This window comes from Bos taurus, chromosome X (genome assembly GCF_002263795.3).
Source record: "Bos taurus isolate L1 Dominette 01449 registration number 42190680 breed Hereford chromosome X, ARS-UCD2.0, whole genome shotgun sequence".
Classification (NCBI taxonomy): domain Eukaryota; kingdom Metazoa; phylum Chordata; class Mammalia; order Artiodactyla; family Bovidae; genus Bos; species Bos taurus.
In genome coordinates, this window is record NC_037357.1 from 95,674,407 (window position 1) to 95,693,543 (window position 19,137).

The window sequence follows — 19,137 nt, forward strand, 5'->3', positions numbered from 1 at the left end:
GATTTAGGTCATACCTGAATAGTCTAGTGGTTTTCCCTAATTTCTTCAATTTAAGTCTGAATTTGGCAATAAGGAGCTCATGATGTGAGCCACAGTCAGCTCCCAGTCTTGTTTTTGCTGACTATATAGAGCTTCTCCATCTTTGGCTGCAAAGAATATAATCTGAACAACTCTAGCTGTGTAAATTAAATAAGTTTCATGAAATGGAGAAATTCTCCAAAAAAAACACTACCACAACTATTCCAATATAGAATAGATAACTTGAATAACCCTGAAACTATTTAGAAAATTTTAAAAAATTAATTTAATTTTAAAACTCCCCAAACGAGAACTTCCATGCCCATTTGCTTTCCCTGGAAAATTCTACGAAATTGTTAAACAGAATTAACCTCAACTCTTAACAGTCTCTCCAGAAAGCAGAATTGGAAAGAACACTTTTCCATTTATTTTATGTCTTAATTTTATGTCTTTTACATCTTAATTTTATGTCTTAATGTCCTGATACCAATTTCAGGTAAAGAGAGTACAAGAAAATTACAAACTAAAATCTTTCATGGTTATAGATGTAAAAATAATCATCAAAGTATTAACAAATAGAATTCAACTATATATAAAAAGAAATGACCCCATGACCAAAAGAGATTTATTCTAGAGATGCAAAGTTAGTTTGTTATTCAAAAATCAGTCAATGTTACATATCATATTAAAAGGCTAAGCAAGAAAAATATCATGATTATGTCCAGAAATACAGATAAAACACTTGACAAAATTCAACACATATTTATGATAAAATCTCTTAAAAAACTATGAGTTGGGGCGGGGGGGGGCGTGGGAGTACTTTCTCAATTTGATAAAATACATCTGCAAATAGCCTTTGGCTAGCTAACATTACACTTGTGAAAAAATGAATGCTGTCCCACTCAGATCATGAGCAAAGCAACGGTGTCCACTCTCAGCACTGCTGGTCAATATAGCTCTAGAGGCTAGACAAGAAAGTAAATTAAAGACATACAATATGGAAAGAGAAATAAAACTGTTCTTGTTTTCAGATAACATGATTTGGAATGTTGGAAATCCTGATAAGTCAAAAACAAACTCCTATGTCGAATAAGTGAGTCAACAAGATTGCAAAATTAAGATCAGCACTATAAATAGCAATGTGCATGTGGAAACTATGTTTACAAAGTATGAAACCACTTACAAGTATTCAGAAGCATGAAATACCTAAGTTTGACAAAGATTTAACAAAAAATGTATAGTGCTTTTTGCTGAAAACTACAAAATGCTAATAAAAGAAATCAAAGGAGATTTGAATAGAAGGACACTGTATTCAGGGTTTAGAAGATGAGTCAATATAAAAAAGACACAAATCCTCCCAAATCAATATACAAATTTAACAAATTTCCCATCAAAATCCACGAAAGATTTTTGGTAGATATAGACAAAATTATTCTAAAATTTATATGGCAAGGCAAAAGAACTAGAATAGCTAAAAGAATCTTGAGATATAAAAATAAAGTGGTAGAAATCACACTTCCTGATTTCAAAACGTATTACATAGCTACAGTGATTAAAACTGGGTGATATCAGCAAAGGGACAGACATATAGATAATTGGAACAAAATTGAGAAGCCAGAAATTGACCCATAGAAGTATAGCCAAGTGATTTTTGACAGGTGAAAAAGTAATCCAACAAAGGAAGGACAGTCTTTACAACAAACGGTGCTGAAGCCATTGCATATCCATAAGCAGGATAGACCACTGCTAAGAGGTAACTCTAGTACCATCAAAAGCTGCAATAATACAGCTGTCCCTCCACTAAAGGATGGGCCGGGCTCCCCGCCCCCCAACCCCGAGAAAATGACTTTAGAAATAACAGTAAATAACTCTGCTTCCCTCTCATAATAAGGAGTCAGCCCTTCTGCTCCTTAGTTGGGGTCTGCAGTCCTTGGCATTTCTTGCCACAGTGGACAATAGAAAAAGGCTCCAAACACCTTGGACGGTGGCTACCCTGGGCCTCATACCCAAAGGACAAAGTTGCCATTTTGCTGATGACAGTCCTCCTCCTGAAGGAGAGAAAATACCATGGTGCTTTGAGGAAGCCTTTGTGCCTTTGATTTTCCAAATCCAGGCAACACTTTGACTGTGACCCCACCAGGTGAAAACCTTTGGTTTATTTTTATTTAATCTGGGATTACAGTGTATCCTGCCCAACAACTTGGAGTTGTCTATAAGCAATATTGGACATGGATGGAAGACATGGATGGGGGAGGAAGGATTAGATAAAAGACACTCACCCAAGCAAGGAAATGTATGCTATGTTGATTTATACGAAGTGTCAATGAGAGAGACCTCTTACTCCTGATTTCTCACCCCTGATTTTAGTACTAATTGCTAGTATCTTAACTGAATAGATTACAAATTAGAAAGGCTTGAGCCAGCCCTATAAAATGCTATTATTCTTATGCTAATGATTATTATTATAATCTTAGTAAGTGGTAATATACCTTGCTTCTCATGCTAGTACATGTGCACACATGCATACACATACATTATACATACATTTTACACATTGTAGGCTCTTTTATAACAAAGTTTAAACCACTATGGTAAAGGAGATAGCCATAACAGAAGAGATGGGCAGTGTGGGCAGGGAGAGGTACTATTTGTTGACTGCCCACCATGTGCCATATACTCTGCTTGGGAACTTTTCCTGTCTTAGCTCATTTAACCCTTACCACACAACCTGTGAAAGGTAAGTGCTGTTATTATTCCTGTTTTACTTATGAGGAGACCAGGGTTGAGAGAAGTAAAATAAGATAATCAGATTATATCACTCTCCTGCTGCTTAAATTTCTATAACAATTGTCCCTTCTCCAGAAGATAAATGTACTAACTCCTTATCTCAGTCCCTAGGCTGTATTCTGGCAACTTCCCTACCTTCATCTCAGACACTTTCTCCCCCTATACACACACCTCTTGCAGTAGATGTTCCAGCCACACTGACCTTTTTTCAGTTCCTCTAATGTGTCATGTCCTTTTCAGTTCCAGGGCCATTGCTAATAGTATTCTCTCTGCCTGAAATACTCTACTCAGTGTCTATCTGCTACCCACCAGCTACCTCCTACATATTCTCCAGGTCTTAGCTTAGATGTCACATTCTCAGGTTCTCAAGGAAGCTTTCCCTGACTGCCCCCTTGACTATGGTGCCCCTCAGAATATGTTAGAACCCTTTGGTGTGTCTTTCCATTGTAATCTGCATCTCATCCATATTATTCATCACTTTGTTTTACACGTGTTGAGGGTCTATTTTCCTCATTAGAGGAAGCTTCTTCTCCACAGACTGTCCTGTTCTCTGCTCTATCTCTAGCAGCTAGTACAGTGGCTGGCATGTGATAGACGTTCCTTAAGTATTTGTTGAATAAATGTATCATTAAGCCCTCTATAATTGGTACAGAATCAGTGCACAATGAATACAATTAAACTATAAATATAGTTGTTATTCATATTGTCTAAGGGCAAATAGCTAGTCAGAGGCAGAATTAGGAATTATTCTCTATCTGAATCTAAAGCTAATGTTCCTTTCATAATATGGTTCTGCACAAATGGGTTCTAGGCCCAGCACTGCCACAGACTGGCTGTATGAATCAGAGTGAGGCACTGTATCACTCTGAATCTCAGTTATCCCTTTTGTAGATTGAGGTAGAGATAGTGAAATTTAGAGTGCTCTATATATCATCTCAGTTCAGTTCAGTCGCTCAGATCAGATCAGATCAGATCAGTCGCTCAGTCGTGTCCGACTGTTTGCGACCCCATGAATCGCAGCATGCCAGGCCTCCCTGTCCATCACAAACTCCCGGAGTTCACTGAGACTCACGTCCATCGAGTCAGTGATGCCATCCAGCCATCTCATCCTCTCGTCCCTTCTCCTCTTGCCCCCAATCCCTCCCAGCATCAGAGTCTTTTCCAATGAGTCAACTCTTCACATGAGGTGGCCAAAGTACTGGAGTTTCAGCTTTAGCATCATTCCTTCCAAAGAAATCCCAGGGCTGATCTCCTTCAGAATGGACTGGTTGGATCTCCTTGCAATCCAAGGGACTCGCAAAAGTCTTCTCCAACACCACAGTTCAAAAGCATCAATTTTTCGGCACTCAGCTTTCTTCACAGTCCAACTCTCGCATCCATACATGACCAGAGGAAAAACCATAGCCTTGACTAGACGAACCTTTGTTGACAAAGTAATGTCTCTGCTTTTGAATATGCTATCTAGGTTGGTCATAACTTTCCTTCCAAGGAGTAAGCCTCTTTTAATTTCATGGCTGCAGTCACCATCTGCAGTGAGTCGCTCAGTCATGTCCAACATTTTGGGATCCAATGGACTACAGCACACCAGTCTTCCCTGTCCATCACCAGCTCCTGGAGTTTGCTCAAACGTGTTTCTCGAGTCGGTGATGACATCCAACCATCTCATCTCCTGTGGTCCCCTTTTCCTCCTACCTTCAGTCTTTCCCAGCATCAGGGGCTTTTCCACGAGTCAATTCGTATCAGGTGGCCAAAGTATTGTAGCTTCAGCTTCCGTTCTTCCAATGAACATTCAAGATTGATTTCCTTTAGGATTGACTGGTTTGATCTCCTTGAAGTCCAAGGGTCTCTCAAGAGTCTTCTCCAATACTGCAATTCAAAAGCATCAATTCTTTGACGTTCAGCTTTCTTTATGGACCAACTCTCACATCCATACGTGACTACTGGAAAAACCATAGCTTTGACTAGACAGACCTTTGTTGACAAAGTAATGTCTCTGCATTTTAATATGCAGTCTAGGTTTGTCAGAGCTTTTCTTCCAAGGAGCAAGCACCTTTTAATCTCACGGCTGCAGTCACCATCTGCCGTGATTTTGGAACTCAAGAAAATAAAGTCTGTCACTGTTTCCATTGTTTCCCAATCTATTGCCATGAAGTGTTGGGACCAGATGCCATCATCTTTATGTTTTGAATGTTGAGTTTTAAGCCAGCTTTCTCATTTTCCTCTTTCACTTTCATCAGGAGGCTCTTTAGTTCCTCTTTGCTTTCTGACAAAAGGGTGGAGTTATCTGCCTATATGAGGTTATTGATATTTCTCCCAGCAGTCTTGATTCCAGCTTGTGCTTCCTCAGTCTGGCATTTGCATGATGTACTTTGCATATAACTTAAATAAGCAGAGTGACAATATACAGCCTTGATGTACTCCTTTCCCAATTTGGAAGCAATCCATTGCTGCATATCTGGTTCTAACTGTTGCTTCTTGACCTGCATATATGTTTCTCAGGAGGCAAGAAAGGTGGTCTGGTATTTCCATCTCTTAAAGAATATTCCAGTTTGTTATGATCCACATAGTCAAAGGCTTTAGCATAGTCAGTGCAACAAAAGTAAATTGTTTTTTCCAGAATTCTTTTGCTTTTTCTATGATCCAATGGATATTGGCTATTTGATCTCTGGTTCCTCTGCCATTTATAAATCTGGCTTGTACATCTGGAAATACTCAGTTCACCTACTGTTGAAGCCTTGCTTGGAGAATTTTAAGCATTACTTTGCTAGCACGTGAGATGATTGCAATTGTGCGGTAGTTTGAACATTCTTTGGCATTGCCTTTTTTTGGGATTGGAATGAAAACTGACCTTTTCCAGTCCCGTGGGAACTGCTGAGTTTTCCAAATTTGCTGGCATATTGAGTGTAGCACTTTCTCAGCATCATCTTTTAGGATTTTAAATAGCTCAGCTGGAATTCCATCACCTCCACTGACTTTGTTCATAGTGATGCTTCCTAAGGCCCACTTAACTTCACACTCCAGGAGTCTGGCTCTAGGTGAGTGATCGTACCATCGTGGTTATCTGGGTCATTAAGATTTTTTTTTTATAGTTTTCTGTGTGTTCTTGCCACCTCTTCTTAACACCTTCTGCTTCTGTTAGGTCCATACCATTTCTGTCCTTTATTATGCCCATCTTTGCATGAAATGTTCCCTTGGTATCTCTAATTTTCTAGAAGAGATCTCTAGTCTTTCCCATTCTGTTGTTTTCCTCTATTTCTTTGCATTGATCACTGAGGAAGGCTTTCTTATCTCTCCTTGCTATTCTTTGGAACTCTGCATTCAGATGGATACATCTTTCTTTTTCTCCTTTGCCTTTTGCTTCTCTCTCTCTCTCTCTTTTTTTTTTTTTTTTTGACAATTTATAGGGTCTTCTCAGACAACCTTTTTGTATTTCTCTTTCTTGGGGATGGTTTTGACCACAGCCTTCTGTAAAATGTTATGAACCTCCATTCATAGTTCTTCAGGCACTCTATGAAATCTTATCCCTGGAATTTATGTGTCACTTCTACTGTATAATCATAAGGGATTTGATTTCGGTCATTCCTGAATAGTGTAGTGGTTTTCCCTACTTTCTTCAATTTAATTCTGAATTTTGCAGTAAGGAATTCATGATCTGAGACACAGTCAGCACCCAGTCTTGTTTTTGCTGACTATGTAGAGTTTCTACGTCTTTGGATGCAAAGAACGTAATCAATCTGATTTGAGTGTTGACCATCTGGTGATGTCCATGTGTGGAGTTGTCTCTTGCATTGTTGGAAGAGGGTGTTTTCTATGACCAGTGCATTATCTTGTCCAAACTCTGTTAGCCTCTGTCCTGCTTCATTTTGTACTCCAAGGCCAAAACTGCCTTTGATTGAGTCTCTCCTGCAGAGTCACGGATCAGCAGTGGCCACCATGGGGACAGGGGCTCTGGCTGCAACAAACCTAGAAGGTGCTGTGTGTGGCATAACTCTTCTTGAAGGAGGTTGCCTTTAGCCCCATCATAGAACCACCAAGCAGATGGCCCCAAAACTAGAAAACAATTATATCAAAGAAGTTCTCACACTGTTGCAGAAGTTGTAGGGCCCACAACAGATTCTCCAACCTGGATTTCTGGCAAAGGGACTGAGACTCTAGGGAGCCCTGAGTAATCTAGAGGAAAAGAATAGAAGTCTAGATGTGAGGGGCTCCAAATAGTGGATTAATCGACAAGGAAAAACCATTATCATCCCTCTGTAAGGTAGTTGAGCAGATATCCCAAGAACACTCAATATGTTTATTATGCCCTTTAGCCTGGTAACTCCCATCAGGCCATGTGGAATAGTGGGTGGCATTAGAGAGCCCTGAGTTCAAACGCCAACATCCCATTTACTAGCTCTCTTGTCTTGGGCAACTTACCATCCCAAACCCCCAATTTACTTTTTTACAAATGGGATAATAACATCCATCCTTTTAACCTTTCCTAAGGTAAAAGCAATATAATAACTTGAAAAGAAATTTTTGAATATTGAAAGGAAAAAATCCCCCTATCATCAGCTACCCACTAACATAATTCTTTCTGTGGTTCTGTGCCATTGAGGGTCACTTTTTGAGGCAGGAGCCACAGGCAGTGTTAATAAAGGAGAGAGAATGAAGAAAGAAACAGGCTGAGGTCAGAGGCCAGGGTGTGGATCAAGAATAACCATGGGATGGATGGACTGAGGCAGATGAGAAAGCCAGCTAGAGAGGTAGAATAAAGGAGATACCTAATCTGAGTAATAGATAATGGTTAGACAGAACTTGAGAACCAGAAAGTAGAGAGCAAGTTGGAGGACAACAGTGTGCCCTAGAGTGGCTTCCTTCCTAAATTTTAAGGCTCTTTCACTTAGGCAGGCTTCAGTGGTCCCAAAGAGCCTTGAAACTGTACTCTTGTCAATTTTGTTTAGTCACATGCATGTGTATTTTGAAATTGCATCTTAGTGTATATACGTTCTTATTTTTTTACTGAGTATCTTCAACATTTTCTGTGTCACAAGTCTTAATAATGATTCTTTTTAGTATCTGCCAAACAGTCCAATTTCACTTGTAGTCCAGAAAACATACCCATGTGTATTAACTTTTTGCTTCTTTAACTTATTTCCTTAGAATAAAGTGGGATTACCAAGCACGATGGTATGCATCTGTGAATTAACAACCAGAAATAGGCTTTATTTTTCTAAGGAAAGAAATGAACTGCAGTTCTTCCCATCCCCTGCCTCTTCTGGAACTGATGAGGAGACCCTATAGAGTTGTGTGCTCCAATATGAGAGCCATTATTCCCGTGTGACTGTTAAAATTTAATTTTAATTGATTAATTAAAATTAAACAAAATTCAAAATTCAATTCCTCACTTGCATTAGCTATATTTTGAATGCTTAGTAGCTACATGAAACAGAAGACATTAAGAAGACATGGCAAGCATACACAGGCGAATGGTACAAAAAAGATCTTAATGACCCAGATAACTATGATGGTGTGATCATTTACCTAGAGCCAGACAACTTGGAGTGTGAAGTCAAGTGGGCCTGAGGAAGCATTACTACAGAAAAAGCTAGCAGAAGTTATGGAATTCCAGCTGAGCTATTTCAAATCCTAAAAGATGATGCTGAGAAAGTGCTGTACTCAATATGCCAGCAAATTTGGAAAACTCAGCAGTGGCCACAGGACTGGAAAAAGTCAGTTTTCATTCCAATCCCAAAGAAAGGCAATGCCAAAGAATGTTCAAACTACTGCACAATTGTACTCATTTCACATACTAGCAAGGCAGTGTTCAAAATCCTTCAAGCCAGGTTTCAACAGCACATCAACTGAGAACTTCCAGATGTACAAGCTGAATTTAGAAAAGGCAGAGGAATCAGAGATCAACTTACCAACATCTGATGGGCCATAGAAAAAGCAGCAGAATTCCAGGAAAAAACATCTACATTTGCTTCATTGACTATGCTAAAGCCTTTGACCATGTAGATCACAAGAAACTGTGGAAAATCCTTAAAGGGATGGGAATACCAGGCCACCTTACCTGCTTCCTGAGAAACCTGTGTAAGGAGAAGAGACAACAGTTAGAACTGGATATGGAACAATGTACTGGTTCCAGATTGGGAAAGGAGTAGGTCAAGGCTGTATGTTGTCACCCTCCTTATTTAACTCACATACAGAGTACGTCATGGAAGATGGCAGACTGGATGAAGCTCAAGTTGGAGTCAAGATTTCCAGGAGAAATACCAACAACCTCAGATATGCAGATGACACCACCCTAATGGCAGAAAGCAAAGAAGAACTAAAGAGCCTCTTGCTGCAAGTGAAAGAGGAAAATGAAAATGCTGGCTAAAAACTAAACATTCATAAAACTAAGATCATGGCATCTGCCACTTCATGGCATATACAAGGGAGAAAAGTGGAAGCAGTGGCAGATTTTATTTACTTGGGCTCCAAAATCACTGTGGATGGTGACTAGAGCCATGAAATTAAATGACACTTGCCTTTTAGAAGGAAAGCTATGACAAACCTAGTCAGTGTATTAAAAAACAGAGACATTACTTTGTCAACAAATATCCATATAGTCAAAGCTATGGTTTTCCAGTAGTCATGTATGGATGTGAGATTTGGGATATAAAGAAAGCTGAGCACTGAAGAATTGATGCTTTTAAACTGTGATGTTGGAGAAGACTCTTGAGAGTCCCTTTGACTGCAAGGAGATCAAACCAGTCAATCCTAAAGGAAATCAACCTTGAATATTCATTGCAAGGACTGATGGTGAAGCTGAAGCTCCAATACTTTGGCCACCTGATGCGATCTTACTCATTGGAAAAGACCCTGATGCTGGTAAAGATTGAAGGCAGGAGTAGAAGGGGACAAGAGAGGATGAAACGGTTGGATGGCATCACTGATTCAATAGACATGAGTTTGAGCAATCTCCGGGAAATAGTGAAGAAGATGGAAACCTGGCATGCTGCAGTCCATGGGGTCATAAGGTGTCAGACATGGCCGAGGGACTGAACAATAACAAAGCTACATGTGCTTGGTGGCCACTGTATTATAAAGCATAGGTACAGAAGATTTCCTCCATTGTAGAAAATGTATTGGGTAGTGCTTATCTAGAGTTTTTTTTGTTTTGTTTTGTTTTTCCGGATGTTGTGTTATGAGACTTTCCTGTTCATTGGGACTGTTTAGCATTTCTGTCTCATGTCCACTAAATGCTAGTGGTACTCTCCCTTGAATTAATCTACCAGCTAAAACCTGACCCACATTTGCGAATGTTCCATCAAGGAACTCAATCACCCACATTTGAGACTCACTGAGCTTTTATGTTAGAAGAATCCCCTACCTTTGTGGGCATATCTTCAGGTTGCTTCTGCCTAAAGAGAGGGAAACTTAGAAAGATGACTTAACAAGATAGCCCTGGCTCAGGGCCTAACTCTGTACTCCATTCTCCCTTTCCTTCTTCCTCCTGCTGATCTGTTTCCTCCATTTGGGGGACTGCAGGAACAAGACCCTGCAGATGGAAAAGATCAAAACCCGTTTGAAGGCTGAGTTTGAGGCCCTTGAATCAGAGGAGAGGCACCTGAAGGAATACAAGCAGGAGATGGACCTCCTGCTACAGGAGAAGATGGCCCATGTGGAGGAACTCCGACTCATCCACGCTGATATCAATGTGGTATGTGGCTGGCTGCCTGAAGCCTATTTCTGGGCACTTTGCGGAGGAATAGGCTGTAGTGAGTGCTGTGACCTCTCCTCAAGATGTGACTGTGGCCAACTTACGGGAGTAGACATCAGGCTGTGGTGAAATGGAAGAATCTAGGAGTTCTGAGATCCAGCCCTGGTTCTGTCACTGATTGTGTATCACTGGACAAGTTCCTTCTCTCTGGGCCTCATTTTCCCTCTCTGTGCCATGAGAGGGATTCAGCCACTTCTGAGATCTTATTCAGCTCTGATGTGCTCTGATTCTGGGAGTCTGGGAGTTGAGAGCTAGCCTTGGGGAAAAGCAGAGCAGGCAGATGCCTCTGGTGGTGGGGTTGGGTGGGGGGACTGAGCAGGCAGATGCCTCTGGGGTCCAACTTAAATTTAGGGCTCCAAAGCTTTCAACTAGGCCAAACAAATCATCTTTGCCAGCCTACAAAGCTGGGGCTCCCTCATTTGAGTCTCTCTTTTGGAGACTCTTAGAATGTGGGGAATGAACTGCCTGCTAAGGTGATAGGTTTCCCACTTTTTAGAGTTATTAAAGCATAGTCTCGATGATCACCTGTCTGGGCAATGGTACTGGTGATTCCTTCACCAGGAGGGAGATTGGAGGTGCTGATCTGTAAGGCTCTTCCCAACCCTTAGATAATGAGAAATAGTTTTGTTTTGTTTTTAAATTACATTTGAAGGAGCTAAGTTTCCATTCTTGGGAAACTCATTTATCTGTCAATATTTCTTTCCTGATATTGCCAGGCCTAGGATCTTAAAGAAAATATGAATGCAATTTGGATAATAGTTACTTGGGATTTTCTGTGTCACAAGATCACAGGATATGAGGGTCTTATTAAGAGTTGGTAGTTCTGCTACCAGCTAACCAAGGATAGAGATAAAACAAGTTATGAATCACAAAGGGGCTGAAAATCTGGACCAGTGGATCTCAAACTTGAACATGCCTCATAAGTCATCTAGAAGTCCTATTAAAACACAGATTGTTGGACTCCACCCCAGAATCTCTGATTGCTTATATATGGGGTGGTATCTGAGAACTTGCATTCCTAATGAGTTCCCAGCTGATTCTGCTTATCTGGTAACTGCATTTTGGGAAACACTGATCTAGGAGAAGGGCCACCGGCCTGGGAGACAGAAGCCCTGAGGCTTTTCCTAGACTTTGCTCCTAAGAAGCATTTCTCTGAGGAAGTTCCTTCTTCTCTCTGAGTCTCAATTCTCTGACCTGTAAAATGGTGGTGGTGTGTGTACTACATGAGTTCTAAGGACCATTCCACCTTTAAGGTTCTATATTTGAATAATAATTACCAGTTATTGAGCTTTTGGGGGCTTCCCTGGTGGCTCAGCAGTAAAGAATCTGCCTGCCAATGCAGGAGGTGTGGGTATGATCCCTGGGTCAGGAAGATCCTCTGGAGAAGGAAATGGCAACCCACTCCAGTATTTTTTCCTGGGAAATCCCATGGACAAAGGAGCCTGGTAGGCTACAGTCCATAGGGGTAGCAAAGAGTTGGACACGACATAGCAACTAAACACCAGCAAACAAAACTGAGCCTTTACTTTGTGATAGCCCCTATACTGAGAGCTTATATTAATTCAATCACTGAATCTTCACCAACATTGTATGAGATAGGTACTATTATTATCACCATTACATAGATGAAGAAACTGAAGCTTGACAAGAGTCACAAAGAATATGTGGTGGGTTGAGGAGTTGATCATAGATTGGTCTGGCTCTGGAGCCTGTGCTTTTAACCACTCAGCTGTAGAGCCTCACTGAGAATCTTGGAGTTTTTTTTCTGTGTGCCTACCTCACTCTGTGTTCCAGATGGAAAACACTATCAAACAGTCTGAGAATGACCTAAACAAGCTGCTAGAGTCTACCCGGCGGCTACATGATGAGTATAAGCCACTGAAGGAACATGTGGATGCCCTGCGCATGACTCTGGGCCTGCAGAGGCTCCCTGACCTATGTGAAGAGGAGGAGAAGCTCTCCTTGGAGTAAGCTGCCTACCTCCTGTCCCTGCAACACACACACATGTGCGCACACACACACATATGTATATATACACACATAAAGCCTGTCATAGCCCCAGGCCAGTCAATGGCTGACTTATTGCATTACCTTGGGTAAGTCTCTGTGTTGGGCTGTTAGATGATTAGACTAGAATTACTAGACGGCTTTCAAAGTTCTTTGTGCAATTTTGAGAATATAGGACTATGTCTATGACTTTATGTGTCTGTGTGTCTGTGACTCTTAAGATCTAGAAGTCAAGTCAAGGTCTATAAGAGGTGTCCAGAAACCTTTGAAAATACAGAAGGGTGAGCTTTCATGGCCTCCAGGGACTAGCTTAGAACTTTATCTTAAGATTCAGAGTTAAGAATTAGGCTTACTTTAAAGAGAAATAAAGTTCAATTCAGTAGAAGGAAGCAAACTTCCTTAAGGTAGAGCAGGTTGCCTGTGGAAGTGATGAGCTTCTTATTCCTACAGGTATGTCAGCAGAGGCCTGAGGACACTTAATAGGAATGCTGCAGAGGAACTTGGGATGGAGGGTAGGCAAATGCCCTTTGAGAACTTAGATAGCCCTGTGATTTCTTGATTTTCCTGAGTCTGTCAGAGCCAAGGATCAGGAAGATTACCTTTCCCAACAGACAGTGGGCTTAGTATGCATGGAGAAGAACCTTGTGCTGGAGAGAGTGCAGGAACTTTCTACAGTGAGCCACAGCCCAACCCTCTTTATTCTGTAGCATGGAGTCCTTAAGAGGGGTAAGATTATCCTTGCTTTCAGAATGATCCAGCTAGTGTCTCTTTTCTCCAAAGTTACTTTGAGAAACAGAAAGCAGAGTGGCAGACAGAGCCTCAGGAGCCCCCGATCCCTGAATCCTTGGCCGCCGCAGCCGCTGCTGCCCAACAACTCCAAGTGGCTAGGAAGCAGGACACTCGACAGACAGCCACCTTCAGGCAGCAGCCCCCACCTATGAAGGTGAGTGAGCTGTGTATTGACTGTGGAGGAAGCAAGGTATCCTCAAGCAGCCCCACAGAAGGTTGGGTCTGGGGCTTTGGTCTTATTTGGGGTCTTTCTAAAACAGCTTTTGTTTGGGACACAGAAGAAAGGGTCGTGCATGCTAGAGGAGACCCACTGGTCTTGCCTTGTATTCCCAGAAGAGTTAGAATGGGGGAATGTCAGTGGGCTCTGCTAAAGTATAATTTTCAAAAAGCTAGAAACATGACTTAGAAAATATATAGTGAGTGTATATCACTAATGAGGGAACAAGCAGCATTACAAATCTAGGGTTCCAGAAGCCTTAGAGGAACAGATAATTATATAGTCAGGAAAGGAAAGGAATGCTGAAATAAGTTTGCAGTGTTAAATCCAGAAATGGTTACTGCCCTATAGAGCAATAAAACTGTAATCTTTGTGATTACCTTTTCTATGAAACACACATAATTTGCATCTATACTGGGCAAAAAACTTTTTTGCCTTGTGAACATTAAGGCCAAGAATCTGGACCTTGATCAATAGTAAATAGTCAAATAGTATACTATGTAATGGAACAGTATTTATACTCAATTAAACAGAATAGAGAGCCCAGAAGTAAACCCTCATACCTACGTTCAATGTCTTCAACAAGAAGGCAAGACTACACAATGGAGAAAAGACAGTCTCTTCAGCAAGTGGTGCTTGGAAAGCTGGACAGCTACATGTAAAAGAATGAAATTAGAATACTCCCTCACACCACACACAAAAGTAAACTCAAAATGGCTTAAAGACTTAGATATAAGGCATGATACCATACAACTGCTAGATGAGAAGATAGGCAAAATATTCTCTGACATAAGTCATGCCATTGTTTTCTTAGGTCAGTCTCCCAAGGCAATAAAAGTAAAAGCAAAAAAAAACAAATGGGACCTAATCAAACTTATAAGCTATTGCACCACAAAGGAAACCACAAACAAAAATGAAAAGCAACAACATGAACTGGAAGGAAATATCTGCAAATGATGGGACAAAGGCTTAATACCCAAAATATAAAAATAGCTCATAAAATCAACAACAAAACAACAAGCAATCCCATCAAGAAATGGGCAGAAGACCTCAATAGACATTTCTCCAAAGAAAATATACCAATAGGCACATAGGCCAATAGGCACATGAAAAGATGCTCAACATCACTAATTATTAGAGAAATGCAAATAAAAACTACAATGAGGCATCACCACATACTGGCCAGAGTGACCATCATTAAAAATTCTACAAGGGTTCTGCTGACCACTGCCAAAGACAGACCTTCTAATTATCTGTTGCAATCCAAGGAGGCCTGTCCACGTGGCAGGCAATACTGAGGTTCCACTGAGTCAGAGATCTCCACTGTGTTCTTGCACACTGGCTTTTGGAACTCAAGTAAAGGCCCTTTCATTTTGGGTGAAATTCCTCTTGGTAGATTAGACCTAGGCTGGTCTTTGGGGAGAGATCAAGCGCTGAGCTTTTGGAGTGGGAGTACTGAATCCAACATCCTAGACTACCAGAGAACTAACATGAGGGAGTATCAAATAGTGAGAACTCACACAAAGGAAACCACTTGAATACAAGACCGAGCATCACTCAACCAGCAGTAGCACCCTGTGCAGGATGCCTCATCTAAATAACAAACAAAACAAAAATACAAACCCAATCATCAGCGGACAGGATCACCACCTCACTCAGCCTTGTCCATCACAGGAAAAAAAATACAAACAAAAATTCAGCACCAATATCACCCTATATGAAGCTTACACAAACCACTGGACAAACTATAGGAGGACAGACACAAAAAGGAAGAAAGAATTCAAAGAAAATGAGAAAGAAGGGAAAGAGACACGTGTACCCCAATGTTCATCGCAGCACTGTTTATAATAGCCAGGACATGGAAGCAACCTAGATGCCCATCAGCAGATGAATGGATAAGAAAGCTGTGGTACATATACACAATGGAGTATTACTCAGCCATTAAAAAAATACATTTGAATCAGTTCTAATGAGATGGATGAAACTGGAACCTATTATACAGAGTAAAGTAAGTCAGAAAGAAAAACACCAATACAGTATACTAATGCATATATATGGAATTTAGAAAGATGGTAACAATAACCCTGTGTACGAGACAGCAAAAGAGACACTGATGTATAGATCAGTCTTATGGACTCTGTGGGAGAGGGAGAGGGTGGGGAGATTTGGGAGAATAGCATTGAAACATGTATAATATCATGTATGAAACGAGTCGCCAGTCCAGGTTCGATGCACGGTACTGGATGCTTGGGGCTGGTGCACTGGGACGACCCAGAGGGAGGGTAGGGGAGGGAGGAGGGAGGAGGGTTCAGGATGGGGAACGCGGGTATACCTGTGGTGGATTCATTTCAATATTTGGCAAAACTAATACAATATTGTAAAGTTTAAAAATAAAATAAAATTTAAAAAAAAAAAGGAGAAAGAAAGGAGACCTCAAACACAATAAGTTAAAAAAAAAAATAATAATGAAAAGACAGAGAAATACTACACAATGAAGGAACAAACTAGAAACACAGAAGTCCAAATAAATGAAGAGGAAATAGGCAAATTACCTGAAAAATAATTCAGAATAATGGTAGTAAAGATGATCAAAAACCTTGAAAACAGAATGGAGAAAATTCAAGAATCAATTAATAAAGACCTAGAAGAATTAAAGAATAAACACACAGAGACATACAACACTACTACTGAAATTAAAAATAGAAGGAATCAATAGCAGAATATCTGAAGCAGAAAAGCGAATCAGTGAGCTCAATGGTGGAGATAAAATGGTGGAGATAACCTCTGAAAAGCAGAATAAAGTAAAAAGAATGAAAAGAACTGAGGATAGTCTCAGAGATTTCTGGGACATTATCAAATGCACCAAATTCGAATTATAGGGATCCCAGAAGAAGAAAGGGTATGCGAAAATTTTTGAAGAGATTATAGTTGAAAATTTCCCCAACATAGAAAAGAAAATAGTCAATCAAGTCTAAGAGGCACAAAGAGTCCCATAAAGGATAAACCCAAGGAGAAACATGCCAAGACGCATACTAATCAAACTGACAAAGACTAAACACACAGAAAGAATATTAAATGCAGCAAGGGAGAAGCAACAAGTAACATACAAGGGAAACCCCATATACTTAATAGCTGGTCTTTCAAGTGAAACTCTGCAGGCCAGAAGGGAATGGCAGGATATATTTAAAGTATTGAAACAGAAAAATATATACCAAGATTATAGTACCTGGCAAGAATCTCATTCAAAATTGATGGAGAGGCTCCAGGCTGCAGCACCAGTGGGCGTGGCTGGGAAGAGCTGATCTTCTCCCTCCCAGGGAGATCTCCCTCATTACAGGCATATTCTTTACCAGTTGAGCCACCAGGGAAGCCCAAGAATACTGGAGTGGTTAGCCTATTCCTTTTCCGGCAGATCTTCCTGACCCAGGAATTGAACCAGGGTCTCCAGCATTTCAGGAGGATTTTTCCAGCTGAGCTACCAAGGAAGCCCAAAAGGTTGGATTATATAGTCTCTATTGCTCTGTTTTCAAGTTCACTAATCTTCCCTTTGTCATCTCCATTGTGCTATGGATCCCATCCAGGGGCAGTCCTAAGATGGCAGAGGAATAGGATGGGAAGATCACTTTCTCCCTGACAAAATCATCAAAAGATCATATGAACCCTGAGCAAATTCCACAAAACCACTTCTGAACGCTGGCAAAGGACAACAGGCACCCAGAAAGGCGGCCCATTCTCTTCGAAAGGAGATGTTTTATCATCAGTGCTGTATGGATGGAGAAGTCTAGAGGCTACTCTAAGAATAAGACTGAAAGCCAGAGCCAGGTGGCTTAAATCCAAAACTTGAGAACACCAGAAAACTCCTGACTCCAGGGAATATTAATCAACAAGAGCTAATCCAAAAGCCTTATACTTACACTGGAACCAGGCTACACCCAAGAGCCAACAAGTTTCAGAGCAAGACATACCAAGCTAATTCTCCAAGAATCCAGGAACATAACCCTCAACATTAAAATACAGGCAGCCAAAAGACACACCAAACCCACAGACATAAAAACTCACTAGTGGACACTTCACTGCACTCCATAGAGAATAGATTCAGCTCCACCAACCAGAACACCAATGCAGGCTCCCCTAACCAGGAAAACCTGGCAAGCCACTCGTCCAACCCCACTCACAGGAAGTAACCTCTACAAGAGGAACCACAGACTTCCAGCATACATAAAGGCCACCACAAACACAGCAATCTAAACAAGATGAAAATACAGAGAAATATTCATCAGGGAAAGAAACATGACAAATGCCCAACAAATGAAACAAAAGAGGAGGAGATAGGGAGTCTACCTGAAAAAGAATTCAGAATAATGATAGTAAAAATGATCCAAAATCTTCAAAACAAAATTCAGTTACAGATAAATAGCCTGGAAACAAGGATTTAGAAGATGCAAGAAATGTTTAATAAGGACCTAGAAGAAATAAAAGAGTCAATAAATAATGAATAACACAATAACTGAAATCAAAAGCACTCTGCAAGGAACCAACAGTAGAATAACTAAGGCAGAAGATAGGATAAGTGAGGTGGAAGATAGAATGCTGGAAATAAATGAAGCACAGAGGAAAAAAGAATCAAAAGAAATGAAGACAACCTCAGAGATTTCTGGGACAATGTTAAACGTCCCAAAATTCGAATCATAGGAGTCCCAGGAGAAGACAAAAAGAAAGGCCATGAGAAAATACTTGAGGAGATAATAGTTGAAAACTTCCCTAAAATGGAGAAGCAAGAAGCCACCCAAGCCCAAGAAACCCAGAGAGTCCCAAACAGGATAAACCCAGGGCAAAACACCCTAAGAAACTTATTAATAAAATTTAAAAAGATGAAACACAAAGAGCAACTATTAAAATTTAAAAAGATGAAACACAAAGAGCAACTATTAAAAGCAGCAAGGGAAAAGCAACAAATAACACACCAGAGGATTCCCATAAGGATAACAGCTGATCTTTCAATAGAAACTCTTCAGGCTAGAAGGGAATGGCAGGACATACTTAAAGTGATGAAAGAGGAAAACCTACAACCCAGATTACTGTACCCAGCAAGGATCTCATTCAAATATGAAGGAGAAATCAAAAGCTTTACAGAAAAGCAAAAGCTGAGAGAACTCAGCACCACCAAACCAGCTCTTCAACAAATGCTAAAGGATCTTCTCTAGACAGGAAACAGAGGAAAGGTGTATAAACTCGAACCCCAAACAACAAAGTAAATGGCAATGGGATCATACTTATCAATAATTACCTTAAATGTAAATGGGTTCAATGCCCCAACCAAAAGACAAGGACTGGCTGAATGGATACAAAAACAAGACCCCTATATATGCTGTCTACAAGAGACTGACCTCAAACCTAGGGACACATACAGACTGAAAGAAGGGCTGGGAAAAGATGTTTAACACAAATGGAGACCAAAAGAAAGCAGGAGTAGCAATACTCATATCAGATAAAATAGACTTTGAAATAAAGGCTGTGAAAAGAGACAAAGAAGGACACTACATGATGATCAAAGGATCACTCTAAGAAG

General features: G+C 40.5%; 1 protein-coding gene across 3 annotated transcripts in view; it reads left to right on the forward strand.

The window, feature by feature from the left end:
* Window positions 1-19,137, forward strand: part of ZC4H2 (zinc finger C4H2-type containing) — a 75,869-nt gene that overhangs the window by 37,647 nt on the left and 19,085 nt on the right. For 2 of the 3 annotated variants that reach the window (XM_059883559.1, NM_001078111.1), the window contains 3 exons: window positions 10,324-10,495; window positions 12,350-12,522; window positions 13,343-13,505. In XM_059883559.1, coding sequence (XP_059739542.1) covers window positions 10,340-10,495; window positions 12,350-12,522; window positions 13,343-13,505 — 492 coding nt within the window. In that variant the 5' untranslated portion in view covers window positions 10,324-10,339. The remainder of the gene's footprint in view (window positions 1-10,323; window positions 10,496-12,349; window positions 12,523-13,342; window positions 13,506-19,137) is intronic. The other variant, XM_005228264.5, reaches the window with a different exon arrangement.